Source organism: Caretta caretta, chromosome 2 (genome assembly GCF_965140235.1).
Source record: "Caretta caretta isolate rCarCar2 chromosome 2, rCarCar1.hap1, whole genome shotgun sequence".
Lineage (NCBI taxonomy): Eukaryota > Metazoa > Chordata > Testudines > Cheloniidae > Caretta > Caretta caretta.
In genome coordinates this window covers 166,825,250-166,845,313 of record NC_134207.1, presented here as the reverse complement: position 1 = coordinate 166,845,313, position 20,064 = coordinate 166,825,250, and the positions used below count along the sequence as shown (strand labels likewise).

At 39.7% G+C, this 20,064-nt stretch overlaps 1 protein-coding gene across 10 annotated transcripts in view; it reads right to left on the bottom strand.

Moving 5' to 3' along the window:
- Nucleotides 1-5,097: 5,097 nt before the first annotated feature.
- Nucleotides 5,098-20,064, bottom strand: part of COBL (cordon-bleu WH2 repeat protein) — a 240,384-nt gene continuing 225,417 nt past the window's right edge. For 9 of the 10 annotated variants that reach the window (XM_048839266.2, XM_048839267.2, XM_048839262.2 and 6 more), the window contains 5 exons: nucleotides 19,339-19,442; nucleotides 15,968-18,006; nucleotides 15,171-15,290; nucleotides 12,701-12,958; nucleotides 5,098-6,392 (listed from right to left, as the gene is read on the bottom strand). In XM_048839266.2, coding sequence (XP_048695223.2) covers nucleotides 6,375-6,392; nucleotides 12,701-12,958; nucleotides 15,171-15,290; nucleotides 15,968-18,006; nucleotides 19,339-19,442 — 2,539 coding nt within the window. In that variant the 3' untranslated portion in view covers nucleotides 5,098-6,374. The remainder of the gene's footprint in view (nucleotides 6,393-12,700; nucleotides 12,959-15,170; nucleotides 15,291-15,967; nucleotides 18,007-19,338; nucleotides 19,443-20,064) is intronic. The other variant, XM_048839264.2, reaches the window with a different exon arrangement.

The window sequence follows — 20,064 nt, the reverse complement described above, 5'->3', positions numbered from 1 at the left end:
CCCTGTTTCCTGGTTCTTATGAATGTCAGCATCAGCATTTGTAAAAGGGCAGATATAGCCTCACGTGTGGACAGAAACATCCTTCCCTCCCCTGACCTCTACCATTATCCTTCTCTCCACCTCCTAAGCAAAGTGCAGACTGCTGAGCCCCCCAAGCCACCTAGTTCACTTCCTCTGTCATACCCCAACGTCAGAATCATCCTCAGTAATCCCTCCCCCTGCTTTGGCTATATGGGCCGCTGTTCCCAGTCACAGTGTACATACCTGCTCTCTGCATGTACAGTGGCTGTCTGAATCATACCACGTATACGGATTCAAAATGGCTGACAAGTGAGAGGGAAAACAAGTGATACAACAAAGTCCGTGGTGATGCCAAGAACAGAAGCCAAGAGTCTTGACTCCCAGTCCTGGACTCGAATCTCAGGAAAGCGCAGACCCAAACCTGCTTTTTGGAAGACTCCTTTTTCTTTGACCTGGCACATTATGACCAATGTAAAACAAATCCCATTCATATTTGCCCTGTGTCCACTGCATTCATATTACAGGAAGTGTGGGTGACAATGGTGAATAAGATGATGTCCCACAATCTTGTTCTTTTGCTAGGTTTTTCTCTCTCACAGCTCCTGGGTCTTAAAGCACCTAGCAGTTGTTGGCACCTGAACAGCGTCCATTTCCCCCAATCACGTGCAACAGCACCAGCATCATAGTTTGTCTAAATAGAAACTTTTCAGGACTGTGGGCATAACAGTATCAGAAGCATAAAAAGGTCAGAAAAGAGATGTGGCATATGTAAGCTTTTTAATTCAACCCATACAAATCAAACAGAGGCCAGGAGAAAAAAACAGGAGAAAAAAGAAGCTGGAATTTCGAGGCAACCTGCTGCCTTCAGATTTGGCTGAAGACTATGGCAATTTCTGGAGCTGGATTTGACTCTGCCTCTACCAGTGTTTCAGTAATCATTGTGAGTACATATGCCCTGATTTCTTACTGGTTCCTATTTTGCCAGGTTCAGAAGCTACAGTTAAATTTGCAAAAAGGTTTCCATGATAATCTCCTGTTCTTAGCTATACATAACTTCATGAAACGTTTTCTTTGGGGGATGAAACATCCTGTGATTTGTCCGTGGCTGAAGGCTTTTCTTGAGTGAAAAATACACACTTTCGCCATTAAATATTTGTAACCACTCTTTTTTGCTCAAAAAGAGTTAGACTTAGCTAAAGTTTCAAACTTGAAAATTTGCTTCTAAATATCCTTAATGAGGCCTTTTGCTAGGTTTTGTAATAAGCGAAGGTTAACAACAAAACACAAGATAAAAGATGGTATAAGCAATTGATGTTTTGCTGAACATGCTCAGTAAAAGCCTCTGGTAAGATTTCTTTTCTGACACCCCTATTGCTGCCTTCCAGCCTGATAGGTACAGTAGCTGCTGCAGCAACAATTTGCATGAGGCTCATCGTACAATTTCCCATTGCAGTACGCACAGGAAAACCCTTCCAAACAACAACGACTTCCTTAAAGTGACACCATCAACTTGAAATCTAGTCAGTTAGGAGGGAAAAGAAGTTTCAGGTATTATGTCTACTCCTGTGTTTCCCTGCCAATTTTTGTAGCTTCACAAACGACTTTTATGAATAAAGAGTTTCACGGTTTTCTCTTTATAAACAGGCAATTCTCTTTGTTTTTGCCAGTCTTTCACATTGCAATTGGTGAGAAAAATATTTAAAATAGGAGGAAAATGTTGTTGTGAAACCATAAAAATTGGTAGATGGATATAGGGAGCATAACTTCTGTGACATAAACAGCATCCAGTACCTTGTCAGTGCTTAAATAAATAGTAAATAATATTCAGTTGATAAAAAATAATACCTTTTTTTCCTCTTTAGGAAGGTACGGTCATGCCAGCGTAAACGGATGCACTTTGCTGAGAAGTGAGACACACAGTAACCTTCTCCAGCCAAATGAAGACTGCAGCAGTGAAGGGTATTCACAATTCTATTTACTGCAGTGAAGTGAGAACTTCTGAGCCTAGTTGTGATCATTCACAGTCGGACCCTAACCATTCTCTTTTTCTTCAGTTTTCTTTTAAAAAGAAGATATTAAATGCAAACATTGTTAAGGCAACATTAGTGTTATACAGTGGGTTTTTTTTAAATCAAGAAATGCAAAAATCAAGGCTGCTATAGCAACATCAATTTAAGCACATTGTACACGTATACGTGATGGTCTACACTTAGCAACACACACACATATATAACAAAAATATATTAACCAAGAACAATAGGAATAAAAATTAATTGTATATTATGCTGTTAAAAACCTTAAAGCATGAGAGGCAAATCATCCTGGTGCAAATAATCACGTATTGAAAAAATCAATGGATATTTTTCTGTGAGTAAGGTGAGCAAGTTTTGGTCCTTATTATATTAATAAATAACCTATGCACATGCAATTTGTTTAACTTAATGTTGTTGCAGAAACCCATTCTTAAAGGGGCAAACCCTGAGGTCTTACTCTTTATACAGTCATTCAGACGAACATCCACTGCAGGCAAAATTTTGTCCCAATTATTAATTATTTTTGTTATTTTTTTGCATTCAATTGATAAGCATGTGTTTAACTCTAAAGGAGTTAGGGGCATATTTCATTCTGTTCTAGAAAGATTAGCACATGAACTGCCTGTGGTAGGTGCTTCTATTTCCTATGCTTGAAAATTCATCTGTGTCGCGGTGACAAGCTGATGCTGGCCACATTTTTGCCTTTGATCAATGTGGTGTAAAGTGTGCAAATCACATCTGTGGGGTGAGGAAGGTGAATTCTTCTTCCCTGCTTGAAACCCAGGCGATTGATGTGCACTTCAAAAGATATATTTGTCCAATGCTGTGTAGCCAATATTTGCAGCCTGCTGCTGAACATGGAAAAAAAGAATCCCAGAAAAAACAAAGCTATATTACCTAAGTCAAATATCTTGTGCATCTAACCAGTATCATTTAAAATTAAAAATGGAAAATCACCATTAAGAACTGTTTTCATGATCAAGTGATATTCTGAGCTGAAGAAATAGTTATAAAACCATATAAAAAATGAATGAAACCAGCACATTCTCTGTTGTAGACTTGGGATCCGATTCTCTCCTACTTTACACCTGGTGTCGTCACTTACACCTATGCAAAGTGTAGACACTACCGTATCTGAATTCTCCATTCCCTTATGCTGGTGGTAGCGTTTTCACTCCCTCTTTGAACAGGTATAAGTGATGACGGCAGGGCGGGGGATGCAGAGAGTGGGAGGGGTAGTAATCAGGCCCCATGGAATTGCCTTGTAAAATTGATATGAGGTGAATAAGTCTGTACACAGTTCAATGAGAGGTGGAAGAATCAGTTGATGAAAAACCTTCCTGCCTCCCTGATCATACACATTAAGTATGCATATTCAAAATAAATTCCTTGCTAGCAATGAATATTTTTCATGTTCTTTTCTTCACCACCGGCCACGTGCTGCTCCTCTCCTTAGGCCAAATTCTGGTTAAGCGCATGCTAGAAAAACCTTGGCCAGCAGATGTATGATGGAGAAGTTGATGGTCCGTATTTTGGCCCTTCCAGGAGAGCACCCACTCTGCTGACTTTCCACAACAGGAGCCATGTAGAGACACTACAGGGACTAACGTAGAGGTAAGTGGGTATCTTCCACAGGGTTATGCGTGTATGCTCCCTTATCTGGTCATGGTATCTAGGGACAGTGCCCCACAGATATTAATCCTACTTTTAGTGGGAAGAGATTGTAAAAGGGGGCTACACATTTAGTTAGTATTGGCTGGAATATAAGTGCAAATTAACTCTCCCATTTGTTGGGTTCATTATGGCCTATTTCCAGGCAGCCACCAGAATTTGGCTCCTCATGTAAGTAGAAGCTGTGGTTGTAGTGAAGAGGGGAACAGAAATAGTGTACTCATTTTCCAGCAATGATGGTGGAAGAACTTGGCCTTCCCATTGGCCTCAAGGCAGCTTTACCTTGCTCTGTGACCCCTGAAGTGGACTTCTGATCATCTTTTCTGTGTCACAGTGAATTTGACACTTTGTACCACAGATGTTCTTACTTTTATAATTGCTTTATGCTTTGGATTTTGATAATTGGAGGTTTTTCCAAGGGTACCTTTTAAAAAATTTAGCTCTGTGTCATTAGTGCCAGTCTCATGGCTGAGAACAGTTGTATGGCTTGAATCTTAAGACATAATATACAGTATATCATCCTCCTGGGATCCAATTTTGCAGCCCTTACTCCACAGAGTAGAATTTACTCATGCATGTAGTCTCATTGAATTCAGTAGGACTAGTCACATAAGCACCAAGTGGTACAGAATCGGTGAGCGCTAAGGAGTTTCATTCTCATTATCAAGAGAACAATATATTCCTATGAGCCCAGTCTTGCAACTCCTTATCTATAAAAAGAAAAGGATGCTCACTTCATCGGATGCTGTAGCTCACGAAAGCTTATGCTCAAATAAATTGGTTAGTCTCTAAGGTGCCCCAAGTCCTCCTTTTCTTTTTGCGAATACAGACTAACACGGCTGTTACTCTGAAACCTGTCCTTATCTATAGGAGCTTCACTTGTCTTCAGTAAGTCTTCATACGAGTAAGAATTACTACTTTGAGTAACAATTGTCAGGATTAGGTCCTATGTGTGTAAATCCATTTTTATGGTGGTACCTCTAGTTTTCTGCTGTAGGATAAATTGATAAGATTCTAGGGCCAAGATGACCACTATGTAAGTAGGCCAACCAGCTCACACGAAAGGGTGATCTTAACTAATTATCATGGGTTATAAAACAGCATGTGGCTTTGTGACTATACATAATTCCATAATGAGGAGAATCTTTCTCCATAAGTGTTGCATTAATATCAGGATTTATATCAATTTGGTTCCTTGGTTCCATTTGTCAGTTTCCCATCAGATCAGTCATGAGCCTTTTTCTGGTTTGAAACAGTTTACTTGAAGACTCTGAGAACTGAAACACGACATGCTGCCGTATTACCTTTTCATCCCTCTCGAGTTCCCAGTTTGTTCTGTAACTGTAAAGAGCAAGGCAAAGATTCTTGCACATCTTGTACAAATTTTTTAATTGTGGCACTAACAGATGAATATTTTACAATATATAATATACAGTCATATTAAGTACAGATGGCTAAACAGTTCTTCTCTTTTTTAACATTAGCAACATTACACAGCTATGTTTTTAAATTCCAGCTCTGACCTCCCCCCCACAAATATTTCCATTCTGGGCTGCGTATAGTGCTAAAATGATTCTTAAAAAAATTAAAATATACGAACTCTCACTTCCTCAGATTCATTACAATATAGTAAATATGAAAAAATGTTGACTGATCTGTCCTTCTTAAGTTATCATTTCAATTTAATGAAATATTTTTAAAATATGTCAACTACCAAAGTAGTTAATATTTGTAAAATAAGCTGCTATAAATAATTGTGAGACAATGCTACAGCCCGGATGAATTAGAAACAAGGGGCCAGATTATGTGAAATTTACACCAGCTCAGGATCTGACCTATAGACTTGGTCCAGCTCTGACGTATGTGAGCGGACACACCTCCATTTCAGAGGGCAGGAATGAGTCCTAGATCCTGAAAGATTAAGCAGTGTTTTGAAACGTTACAACAGAGACTGTGAAGGCTTTAAGTAAGTAAAAGGTCCCTTTTATTTCACATCTCACAACACTTTCACAGTGTCATGAATGGGTTCAGTATATCTCATGTTCACTGTTGATTACCTGCTTAGTGAGAATTCTAGAGATATAAAACTCACCTAAGTATATAACATAACAGCATATGGCAATTTAGGCATTTCAGAATCTGCCATAACTTTTTTCTTGTGATTAATATTGATGGATCTTTATTCTACTTGCTTTTTTCCTTATTGGTTCTAGTTATTTTGTCCAAATCAAAGAGTAAGAAACAAGTAAATCGTCTGAAACATTTGCATATTTTAAATAACTTAAGACTGAATGAATGTTATTGTTCACACAGATAGCAAAAATCTTAATTTTCCCCGTATACACACTTAAGTGTTAATGCAGGATCACACAGTGTTTATATTTTTATTAACCTGCCAACAATAGTTTACTGGCAATCTTAAATATTTAGAGGCAAAACACAGGGTCCTTGGCACGGAAACTGTGCAGCAAAGCATCATATTTTCCCCTTAGAACCATTATGCAGGTACATTCAATTGCAACTTATTTTGGCCTGTAGACAGGAGAATAAACTAAACTTCTTGATGTTCTTTGCCACTTCAGTCCTTGAATCATGATTATGTGTGTGTGTGAAGTTAGATTTTCCAATTACCTGTTCTTTAGACCTGATTCAAACTAGGAGAGGGACCTATAATAAAAGAAAAGCACATGATCATTCAATATGTTGTTAACCCTTCAACTGCTGACATTACGAGCCAAACATTCTCTTGTGGGGTCATTTTATTGTTATTTTTATATCACCAGTCTTTATTAGAGAATAATTTGCACTGTAGCTCACGAAAGCTTATGCTCAAATAGATTTGCTAATCTCTAAGGTGCCACAAGTCCTCCTTTTCTTTTTGCAGATACGGACTAACACGGTTGCTACTCTGAAATCAGTGAATTTAGTGTCTTTTCCTCCTTGCAGACTGTCTATGGACAGACAGATCAAAATTTCTCTCTATTATGTGATTGGTCATATAAATTACCTGGTGGTTTGTTTTTGTGTGCGTGTTCCCTGGTGAGAGGAGGGGGAAACCCAAAGGCCCGGATTCAGGAAAGCACTTAAACACATACTTAACTTCACCCCCATTCATGAAAACACCTAAACATGTGCTTAATTTAAGCTTAACTTTAAGCACATGCTTAAGTGTCCTTCCAAAATAGGGATGCTTTCCTGAGTCAAGGCCAGAATGAGAAGAAGAACTTGAAAAGCCACTGGGCTTTGACTCACTCAGGAGGGGAGAGGATTTTAGGATCACATGAAAGATTAGCAAATTTTTGATCATTTTAAACCTTTTCCTTTCTTGACCATAAAGGCCATGGCAGAAGCATGGTTCCTTGAAAAATTAGGCTGATTAGTCTGCATGATTTATTCGCTAGAAGAGGAGTTGAAATTTATTTTTGTCTCTTCACATTCACACAAAGTAACAGTGTGCAACTGAATGCTTCTAAGTATGAAGGGGATGGTCTGATCACTGTCTGGCTCATTTAACCACTTGTGTACCAGAGCTCGGCCAAATGCTTTTGAGGAAAACTTCTGCCCCACTTCTGTGCTAAAGAGAAAGCACACTATTAAGAATTTAATTTGTCCCATTTGATAAAACTCCACTCTCCAGATATGCAATTCACCCCCGCCCCCCCCAGCACTAGCTAATATAAAATGCATGGGTGTAACTCCCACTAAAACAATGTGATTTGTATAGATGTTAGAATAAAATTTGCCCAGTGGTAGTTGCAACTGTGTAACTGAAAGGAGAATCGGGTCCATCCTATATTTCCATTTTATAGGGCAGACATTGGCTGCAATTGTTCCTGCAGCTAGATGTATAACTGGTCATTCGCATATGGAATAACTGTGATTCCTTGTATAATGATGGTAAATCCATGTGGAAATTACACATGTATACAGATGCAGAGGTTTACATAATTTCAGAAATCTGACCCATATATTCTCATACTATTTCTGAGATAAAAGGAAATGAAAGTAAACATAAAGGAAATGAATACAGCCAAACTGATATAAAAGCCACTTGATACAATATTTTCAATATATTATATCACTATTGAAACTAAGAGCTAAATGGATGCAGCTCCATTAGTAGAGTTTTGTCCCTTAATATCACCAGAGAATTTGGGCCTAGACAGGCAGTAAATCTTTTATTCTTCCCTATATCATCTCATTCAGCCTCTTGCCTTAGTGCTCTGTCTAATACTATCCAGGCACCACTGCTTTCCGTGAAAGCCAGGAATTAAAATAGCTCATGTGCTCTTGTCCACAGTCTGTTAGTAGCGAAGAACCCAGGACATTGAAACCCACTGCAGCCAAAGCAAAGGGAGACCAGATAAGGGCTCCTGTTGATGATTAATTGCCCCTAGGCTATGGTAACCCATAAAACCCCCTTACATACTCACATATACTATTTAATATAGTGACCCTGCACTTCTCACAGCAACATACCTGCAGCTGGATACATGATAGGCCTTATCTATGGCTTGCCTCAGACCTTGGAAGTGTGAACACCACTCCATGTTCCTGGATAGGCCACTATTTCATTAATACTGAAACTAACGACCTTCTCTTTATGTTCCTGGTCCCCACCCCTTTCAAGTGATAGGCACATGCCACCACTTCTCGCTGGGATGGGATCCTGTGATCCAACCACTCTTAAAATGGGTCTTTGTGTTACATCCCCCTGGCTGCCAACTATGATATAGAGCAGGCCCAACAAACCTGGCCCCTGAAAGTTTTTCTCTTTGAGAGTCTGTGGACAGTAACAGTATGCAGTGACACAAATGCCACTTCAAAACAAAGTATGATTTATTTGCCAAGAGGTGCAGAGCATTCAGATAAATGGATTAAAAACAACAACATGTCTTGCCTACAACTGGCATTCCCCTCAAGCCCCAAGGTATTCAAGACAGCCTTAGTGCCCCTCTTCTCTTCGGGGCCAAGTTCTAGCTTACTTATGACAGACTCCCGACTGTCAGTCAGTCTGTATCAACCTGCAGCAGCTGATAATTTCCCCTCTCTCTTTCCATAGGGCAGTTCTTTTAGATGATCAGTGTCTTTTGATCTGTAGGAACTCAGCCCTGGCAAACAGCCGTGTAACCCAGGTTGGGGGCCAAGGAGTTGCCTCTTCACAGCTATTAATTTGGCCATTGTTTGAGTGTTTGTTGGGATGTTCCTTATCTGGGCCATTGTGTTGCCTTTCCTGCCTGGTTCCTGAGACAGCTTCATCTGGTGTAACATCATGGCAAGTAATCCATCACAAATTAAAATACAAATGCATGCACGTTATTCATAAAAATAATAGAGATATTTCCTGGTTCTCCCAACTATGCACTAACCAAATTACTTCAGCATCAGAAACTTTTGGTTTCAGAAAACTTCAAAAGGACAATGGAAGAGAAATCCACACAACTGAAAGACTACTTGTTGACAATCTGTAACCGACAGCGAATAGAAAACATTGACAAAGGAGTTCGAAAATGAGCCCTGCCCCATGCCTTCCACACATGCCACTGTGGTTCTCTGATGAATGACGCAAAATGAAGCAAAACAGAAGTTTGTAGTGCCTGAGGCACAAAATCTGCTCACAGCCGCTGTCCATGAACAACTCAAGGCTCACCAGCAAGGCTCATGCTGCAGCCATAAAGGAAGCAAAACATGACTCTCCCTCAAACATACAATCAGCCAAATAATGGCCAACAGAACTATTCCATGCTATGAACCTGCTAATCAAGCCAGAGTGCCTATCTCCATGCAATGTAGAGATATATAAACACAAAAGCCTAAATCCTATCTATTCTGAATAGTTCTCATCTTGCTTTGCAAATAACATCAACCAAATTAGAATGGGTTTCACTGAGACAGGCATACCACCTAGGAAACATCTCCCATCCCATCTGCCTTAATGGAATTTTAACCATTCTCCCAAATAGAAGCCCTAGACACTTCAAAGAAGCTCCAGCCCACCTGCTATAAATCTGAACCCCCTACTCCTCATACAAGTCTAGTGACGAACACCTGGCCCCACCATGATAACTGGGATTATCAATGTCTCCTTCAAAGTCAGCAAGCCACCACGTGCCCTAAACGATACAGTATCAGCAAACAGAATCCTGAAGAAATCTACACTTCGTGCTATCCAACTACTGACCACTTTCCAGCCCTTCCTTTTTCTGGAGGACATTGAAAGGGTGGTGGCATCCCACCTTCGGCAGTACTCATCCTCAGCTTACATCCTGGGTGCCTCACCTTCTAGATCCAGAGGAGGGCACAACAGAAGACAATCTGGCTAATGTTGATGTATAACCTTCTGGCACTGGACTGAAAACAAACCTCTCTGCTAATACTGTTAGATCTCTCTCTGACCTCTGACATCATCATTCACACAGTGCTAACGATATGTGTGTCAGAAGCTGTAGGGGCAAATGCAGCAGCATTCAGTTGGACGCACTCACTCCTAGTAGACAAAACTAAGAGCTGTGATGCAGAGCCCTGCAAGGCTCACTATTCCTTTCTCTGCCACTTTAATTTGTACAGAGGACTGTCTGGAGAAATTATGAGGTGCCCCAGATTCATCTACCACCAATATGCAGAGAACGTGTGTCCCGCTCCACCAATGCGGCCTCTCCTTAGGTGTCCTAATGCCAGAAAGAGATGAGCATCTGGCTCTAGCTTAACCCAGGAAAGGCAGGAGTAATATTTATAGAAACCAGGGGAACACTATGAGGAATTTATCAATACTCTAATGTTGCCAATGATCAAGGGCACTGGGTGTCAGATTGTCAAACTGATGTGGAGCTCTGGGGCCACACAGGACTTATCATTATTCTCAGTCATGAAGACTGTCACAGCAGTGAGGAATGTCTTATTTCCATCTTTGATTGGACAAGGAATTGCTCCTTTTTTATCTTGGCAAAAGCCATAGGCGAGGTCCTCTTTGGTCTCCTCCATGTTAGAACTACAGGAAACTCATTCTACCCTCAGAATGCAACCACAAGGACAAAGATGAAATTGCCATAGTACTTAGCTACATGCCTTCTAAACAACAAGGGCCAACATGAATTTATCGCGTCTGCCTTCATGGACTCCACTGGCTCTCTATTCACTTCAGAACAGGTTTCAAAGTCCTGATCCTGATCTATAAAGCTTTAGTGGATGGGGGCCTGACTATTTCTGAGATCACCACAGCCCTTGCACCCCGCAAGACACCTAACCTCCCCAGGGATAATGTAGCTGGAGGGATCTATGTTTAGACTATCAGACATGTTGGGAAGAGCTGGGATTCAGAAGCAGGACCATGGCTGTGGAAGTCCCTGCTGGAAGAGTTTAGACTGCTCCCAATCCTGATTGCATCAATGTGTAAAACTCACTGTTGCTAGAAAGCATTTCTTCAGGAATAGCATGGATAAATAAACAAACAATAATACATAAAATATACTTGAAGATCTAAATCAACAGTTTTCTGTAACCTGGTGGAATGTAGAGAGAAAGCACCATTTGTTCTGAAGTCTTTTGCTTCTTTATAACGTTGTTAGATGATTTGCACCAAAGTGATAGGTGCCTTATACATACTCAAGAGAGCATATTATATGTAATTTTACACATGCAAAATAACTGCACAAATTGATTTATTTTAGCATTCTGAAGTTGGACCCTTAGACTTTCCCTGAAACACTATTTGTTTGTGTAATGAGTAATAACTCTATAAGAGTTGTACTTTATAAGAAATGAGATGTTTTATAGCTATAGTATCAATTGGTTGAGAATATTTGTTCAGTTTGTTTTATAAAGGGCAAATGGACAAGGCTAAATCATATTTATGTGTTTATGGTTTGCATCAGTGGACTCACAAGGTGGGAAAACCCCATCTGTGCTTGCAAATATCCGAAAGTCCATGGGCTAAAGTCCATTCTCAGTTACTGAGTGAATTCTGGAATAAAGCCACTGAAGCCAATGGGCCTGAATCTGTTCTCACCATCATTTGTGTAAATCAGGAGTAACTCAGTTTGACAGTATAATCTGGCTCAAAGAGTTTAATAAAGTGACTCCAAAATACACCAGTGTAAGTCAGAGCAATATTTAGCCCATTGGGAGTTGCATCCATACAACTAAAAACAGAATGAAACCCACAGGTCCAGAAACTGATCTCAAATGAACTTTGTACTGGTATAATTCTATTGACTTCAGAGGAGTTATTCCTGACTCACACCAGAGTATGAAAGTCTGGAAATCACCATGTGCGCTGTGTGGCATTGCTGTGTTATATACTGGGTGGTTCAGTTTCATTTTCTTCACAAAGTTTATGTAGAACCACAATTTAGGAGAGATATGGAATGTATTAGTACAAATCGGCATACCAATAAAGAGACACTGCCAAGAATATTAGGCCTCACAATTTGATCCACAGTCAGCCTTAAGGGTGGCTGACTGAGCGAAAGCACTGGGCCCCAAAACCTATGATATGCTATTGGAATTAAAGGTGAACATTTATCCCAAAATTGATTAGGTGCAAGTTTTTTGGAAAGGGCTAGAGGAAAGGTAGATGGGCCTAATTCTGGCTAACCTAGGTCCCGTTTGTTCAGAGGTCAACTGGAATTATAATTCATTTGTCAGACTATAATGGAAGAGGTCATCCAAATTCTGTGATTTTTTCAAATTAATGCTCTTAACACTCCTCTTCAAAAGAAAACTATGTATGCACATTTTATTCTTATAAGAGGAAAACCACACGTGAGGCGATGTGCTCTAATAGCTGTCCAAAGACTTGAGATGCAGCACGAATCTTTCCACTGCAGTTAAAGAAAACATGGTACGCATCTCTTTAAGTTGGCAAAACGGAAAAAAAAAACCCCATAGGTAGCACAACCTGCAAACTGCTCCCAGGGCAGCACTGAACTTCAGCTTGCTTCAGCGAAAAGGCTAAAAATATAGACGAGCACGTTTACCTTTCTTAACCTTGCTGCTCCAGTGCCAGAGCAAATGGCCTCCATTAGGGCCTCCCTTGCCTCCCCAGGGTTACTTGTAGCAGTGACAGGAAGTTTAGGAGCTGTCATTGACTTGTGGCTGGAAGGAGGTGGTGGTGGCGGCGGCAGGACAGGTGGAGGGGGGATCCAAAGATGCTCTGCCTGAGAGGCTTCTTTATTTTGCAAGGACAGTTCCGCATTTCTAAAGCTCTGCAGCTCTTTAGAGGCCGATGATGAGATCTACCAATGAGACAGTTGAATGTGATTAGTGAATATCTGGCATAACACTAAATTGTAATTACTTGACACTTGATGCACACTTTTATTTCACCACTCCCAATTTCAGTTTGCTCAACTGATATAAAACACATAAAACTTTTGTTTGCTCATTGGTTTAAACATCTGTTACTACTCTCTCGCATCACTCAACTGGGCTGATTACCAGGACCAAGGACTTGGCATTGACTGTGTCTCAGAAACTCAATCTTTACTTTCTGTGAACTCTAGCATCCTGTAACTCTTCTTGGTGTTTAAGGTAAAAGGCTGACAGTTGGACTTGGTGTGAGTTTGGGAATGACTGTAAGGATTTTGGAATCAAAAAAATGTATTAGGGCAGCTGTAGGCACTAGGGAATCTCGTTTACTTATAGTAATCTGTGCCGTGTGGTGGTAATAATGGACAATGGACAACAGAGAGAGAGAGAGAGGGAGAGAGAGAACTTTGGATCTTCACTCTTAAACCTACCTTCGCTTTAGAATTGTTCTTAAACATACAGTTTCCATCCAAATTAAAAAGAAATAAAACCAGAGAGAACTATTTGAAACTAAATGGGGCAAACGGACTGACTGCTTTTCCAACAGAGTTACTTTGGAATTCCTTAACCTAAAATTGCTGCATGAATTTATATGTGCAGAAGCCTGTTCTAATATAAACAACCTGGTGGGGGGCTTGCTTGTGCTTTTTTCAACAGCCTTTTGTCTTTAACAATATGCCTAATATCTATTAATAAGAACGATAATGTCATAAATGTCAAGAATTTATTTATCCTCAAAGCGTTTGGCAAACATTAACAAATTTATCATCACAGGACAAATGTGGGACTACAAAGTAAATATTATTATCCCCATTTCATAGATGGGGAAATTGAGGCAGAGAGTGGCATGTGAATTATCTAAGTCCAAAGAGGGAGACAATAGAAGAACAAGACCTCGGGAGCACTTGTACTCCATTTCTGTACTCTGTCCGCTACAATACATATGCACTGCATTAATTAGTACAGGCCACATTGTGTGAAAAAGTGATGGATGGTTCCTAAAAAATATCCTTAAAAATAATGCAAAAAGCCACGCTTCTTTACTGGAGAAAATAATTTGAAAGAATCTCTCTGATGATACAACAACAATTTATTTTCAGAACTTCCTTCACATGGATTCTCAGCTATGCCCAAGCAGTACACAGGGCAATTCAATAGTGTGTGCGTGCACAGATGTGGCCTTTGCCTTCCTCAGTCCTGGAATGGCTGTGTGCCAGGCTGCTCTTTCACTACCTCTGGTAACATACTGTGTTGTGGGGTGTCAGTCTCAGAGGAAGCGGTCTATTCTATTTGCCCCACGAGTAATGAGGCATTTACGGTTGCTTTGAGGATAATGGAGTAACATAGGGAAGAACAGGGACGTTATGTGGTTGGTAGACATCCAGTGATCCCCAGCTGTGTGGATAGTTGGTAATGGTTTGAGTCACTGCATCAGGGAGATGGGACACTTCTTGCCCAATACACTTCCTTGGCTGGGTCAGTGAACTGAGTGAAGGTTCGTGTTAGAGCAATTCAGACTCTGGCTATTAAAAATAAGAGATGCCTTAATGGTTAGATAAATTCTTCCAACAGAAGGAGTCATCTAGCTGTGGGGACACAAGTCAGATTTTTAGTTAGTCGCATACAATTCCATGTATACTTTCATTGCACCTAACTAATGACCATAAATACAGTGTGCATGTGGAAATCAAGTATTTACATGCACATATGTCCAGTAGGTAGATTCCTGGGGTATGTTGACCCATAAGTTAGGTGGGGTGCAAACTGCATTTTCCTACAATGAAAAGCTTATCCATAATGCCTAAGCCTGTGAAAATGCTGAGCTGAAGATTGTTGGGTTAAGTATCTGGAGCGTGCAGTCCCATATTTAACTAATTTGGGTTTACCTTGATTTAATGTAACCATCACATAGCCCTCAGCTACCAGTGTACAACTCTAGTGAAGTCAATGAAGTTCTATAGCTGTGTGCAGAATTTGACCCATAACGTAAACATTACATGTCCTGTGTTGTCATAATTTTTTCTAAGGTCTTCTTGTTGCAATACAAATTACTTTGCATCACTCTAGGTCACCGTGCATCCAGCACATTCAATAGGAACAACCAATGAGAAGAGCACTGATCCTATTTATCTATTTCACCTTTTTTAGTCCTGACGTGCCACTGTGGCCTCTGATTGCTGCCAGCAGGGCTGAATGCTCATTCTCTGGCTCGGCATATGAGGATTTCTTCTGACTTCCATTTATCATGCTGTCTGAACTCTAGAGTATGAACAAAATAGACACCATCAAGTTGTTACTAGATATTTACTTCAAGATAGTTTGAAAACACTTTATTAAAATTGTTCGAAGCACATATCTATACTTTAAGCTCTGTTGGCGAGGCAGCTTGGCTTCCTTTGGGCCTGATTCTGCAGCCCATATTCATAATGCATACTACTTACTTAAGCAAATGGTCCCACTGAGTTAAATTTTGCTCAGGAATGCAGAATCAAGCGCTTTGTGTATTGTGCAGAATGCCAAGTACAGTATTAGCAGTTAACAAATAATAAATCTTGATGATATAAAGTAACTGTATATCTTTCATGGATGTGTAGCTAAATGTTTCCTATATACTGCACATTCCGATGTTTATATAACTTTCAGGAATACAGGTTAGGATTTTAGGTTAACCTCAATTGCTTCTCTCTTTATACTGTACATCTGTATTCCTCTGGTTATTCTAACTAGTGCAAGTGGCTATGCTATTCCATAACAATATACAGTATGTGCGGAATAACCAGTGGCCTGGTTCTGAATTTTGCTATTATAAATGTTTTAAATATTACATGTACTACAGCTCATGAACAAGAGTACCAGTTATAAAACAGGCTGGTGTCTACTCCAATGAATGCAGGCTTTCTCCAGTTTCAAAGGCCTAAATGAAGTCTCCACTTTACCTTTCGGAGTTTTTCCTTTCCTCCTGCAGTCTGAATGGCTTCCATTAAAGTGCTGTGCAGAGATGCATCTTTTGGAACTGGTTTCTGGACAATGGGTTTAAACTTCTTCTTTGGCCCAAAGATATCTGTCTGTACAGTGACATCAGATTTATTTATACTGTCAGGCTTCTCATCCCTTTGAGAAATGACGTGGTTATTTACAGGCATAATATTTAGCTCTGACAATGCTTTTGAAGAATTAGTTTGTATATTTTTAGCAGGATGCCATTTAGTGGGCCTCAACAATGAGCTGGAAGAGGATGTAGGTGTTGGGAGATCAGGTGATGTGAACGATGAGGAAGAATTAGTATGGTCCATCTTCTCACATTTCTGATCAGACAAAGGATGTGTGTTTTTATCAACTATGCTGTGTTTGCTGTTAAAACTGTGATCACCTTCTGTAGTGTTGTTATCCTTTGAAGAGGATTTAGTAAGTGGTACACTGATACTCCGTTTATAGAAACCTACAGGGGTTGTCTGATTCAGTAACCCGATGTTCACTGCTTTGTTTTCCACAGCAGAATTATCACCAAGCGTCAACCTGCTATTTGATGCTTTGTGACTGCAAGTAAAAATATTTGAATAAGAGTCTCTCTTTTCTGCTGGTTTTATTTCCATAGGGCTGTTTTTGGTCATAATAATGCACCCTTTGGGGAGAGGTTCTGTTCCAATTTTTATCAATTTTTCTTCATGATTATTCTCCTCTTTATCATGCTTCTCTATCAAATCAGTCTTAAACATAAGTGGATCGAGGCGTTTTGCAATAGCAGAGGCAACATAATGGCTTGAAGTTCTTTTATAAGGCTTTAGAAATGGGAACTCTGTCTTGTCCTTGTTAATTGTTGGGGACACTGATGTGTTTACCTGAGACTGTGCGGCTGGCACAGGTGGATTGATTCTTTCAAGCTCAAAATGCCTTTCAGCCACATTTGAAGTTACTGATTGAGACGGTATTGGTTTTGCATCTGTTAGAGAGATAGGTTTGCTTTCAGATTTTGAATTAAAGGGTTTGGAGCTCACAGTGACTATTGACTTTTTAGAATTATGTTCTATAGACTTGTCAGATTGTATTCCTGTAGAGTTTGACCTCCAGAATTCCTTTACTCTCCTAATAAGAGGTTCATCAGTTTCATTGGAAGAAATATCTGATGTGTTCTTCTTACCAGCATTTGGAGTCATCAGGTTGCCTAGGTCATCTATCTTAATGGCACCAGTGGAGCAGGAATTATCTCTATCGAAGTATTTTATTTCAGGTTTGGGAGGGACAACTTTAAAGGTTGTCAGACCTACTTTAGGTTCAAAGCTTGTTATGGAACTAGGGGCACGATGACTCCACAGAGGTGGTGACAGGATATCTTCTTTCTCCTCAGTTGTTTTGGTTGATGGGGGCTTGAATTCCAATTCTGTGTGCACTTTGTTCAAGAATCTCTCCTGACTATTTTGTTCATTATATTGATTTGTTTTCTCTCTTGCTATGTGGATTTGAGTCTTAGGCTTGAGATGAGAAGAAATCAGCATGGGTTTGCATTCCTTAGAACTAACACCATATTTATAGCTGTTTTCCGGTCCCAGGTTGTTTTCATTTCTCTTTTCAAACGAGGATGTAAGAGACTCAAACATCTCTCGCCTCTGTTCTATGGGCAGGGGTTTAAATACATCGTCAGAGGACTGCTGGTGAATTAAGTCCATGGATATACTCAGAGATCCACCATCTACATGTTTCTTATCAAAAGACCCTGCACTGTTATTATTTGTAAAGTTCCCTAAATTAATGGAATCAGCTGAGATATCTTCATCATCTGCATTAGGGAGTAATGCATTCTCTTCATCTTCAGTTGGACCTACTGCGTTAATATTCAGAATCTCATCTATGATTGCTACTGGAACACCAAAGGCAGCATCCTGAGCAGTGTCTGCATCGCTGAAATGCGGGCTGGATGCCCCATTTGTGTGGTTTGATACAGAGTCGTTATCTGCTTCGTAATGTATACCTTCCATTGCTGCAAAAATGTAAACAAAAACTTTCACAAATTGGTCAGATATGTGCAACATCACTGTCAGTTACTCAAAGATGGTTTAGAAAAATCAGCAAATCAGGATTTTGATCACACTTACATAACTTAACGACATACCTGTTCACAAGTTTCCATACGTGTTCCTGTTGTAAGAAAAAGCAGTATCTGCATACATTTTACTGTCTGGTTGATGATTACCATCAGCCTATTGTGCGTGCACACCTCCGGATGTGGTCAATGGGAATCATATATGTGTAGTTGAGGGTAGAATTTAGTCTACTGTTTATACCTTAACTTTCACTAACGTCTCAGTGACAAACACTTCACTGCAATACTCCAAAGGAGAAGCATTTCAGAAAAATGGCAAACATCTCTCAATTATGATTTTCAAACCTGGTTAATAAAACAATCTGTCTGAGGGACTACCTCAAGCAAGCCAACAAAGACAAAGAACTTACATTTCCTTTTCTACCATCCCACCTCCCATCATCACCCAGGAATGTAACAATTTCACTGTGAAAGGAGCTATTGGGTTTATTTCTTCTTTCAATTGCTTTGGTGTAAATCAAGAGTGATTACACTCAACTTAATGGACTTGAAATGGTATAAAACTCCCATAAATGAGATCCTAATCAGGCCCACTGCATTCTAAGATGCTGCAAAATTATGAGATTTAAAAAAAGGTTCACATAATTTTGCATCAAACAAAACTGTGTGATATTTTGATTTATCACCGGTGGTTAGGAAGCAGGGTATTTCTTTGCGATGACATTTAGTCTCTTTTAATCTATTCTGGTCAGGATTTTAGAGTTATAACTTTAAACTACATGTAGTAATGCAGTTGAAATATCACAGAGAAAACATCCTCCCTTCTCCATTTGATCCTGACAAAATATAATGAGTTTGTATGGTGTAAAACGATAGGATCCTGCTACAAAGCAGCAAACTACATATGGCACATTGATCACAAACATAGTGCCAAATTCTCTACTTCCAGTGAAGTCAGTGAAAATATGCTAGCAGAAAATATGGCCCATAAAGTACTACCTTTCTGGTAGCAGGCACTCAAATACAGTGATGTCCATATAAATATCTGGATAAATAGATAATAGCAGCCTAAGGATACTGATTTGATCTAGCAGCAAAACAATATGGGTTGGAGGAGCAGAAATGTATAGTGTGGGCCAAATTTTGCTCACAGATATACGTGTAGCTCCCAGGGACTTCCATGAGAACCCTGCACATGCACAGGGCAGAAACTGACTCCGTATATTTTTGTCATGCCTTACTACTTTTGTAGCTTACACAGTTCCCTACCTTCTAAATCTTCATCCAGTTCAGTCAAAGTCTGTCGGAGTCGTGCAGCAATGAATACGTCCTCATTGTCATTCTTAGCTGCAGTCGTTTCTTCATCTCTGCTACTAATTGAAAGAGAAAAATGGCGGGGTTATTTTTGCATTGTCACTCTGAAATCCATTCTCATTTCAACCCCTTTGGTTTCATTGTAGCTGGGCAGCACATACCCCCAAAGAACAAAACCCATGCAGAGCCACAGCCACGCACCAGACTGGTACAACCACGCCTCTTATAAAAGTATCTTTGCACTGTGGTTTCTCAGTGTGCTGGTGATCAAAAGATTAGGATTAATAAAGCTTGTCACAAAGAAATGGCTCGGTTTCACTGTGAAGTCTGTACAAAGGAGAGAGCCCAAATGGAAATCGTTTGAATATCTGCGTCATTTTAAAGCAGGCTGTATTGTGCACACAATGTATACACATATGAATTGAAATTAAAGATAAATACAATTAAGCTCTATTAAACATCCATTTTTCATTCTGAGGGGAGGAAAAAGGGGTAACTAATCTCTTTGGAGACATTTCTAATTGTATTTATTGTAAGCCTGATTTTTCTCTCAAATATAACAGTGTAATCAACAGTAATGCCCCTGGTTTTAATGAAGTTATGCAATGGTTTAAAATCAGTGTGAAATCAGAATCAGGTCTCATATTTTCTCCACTTTTCTTCTTTTCTTTTTTTTTCTAT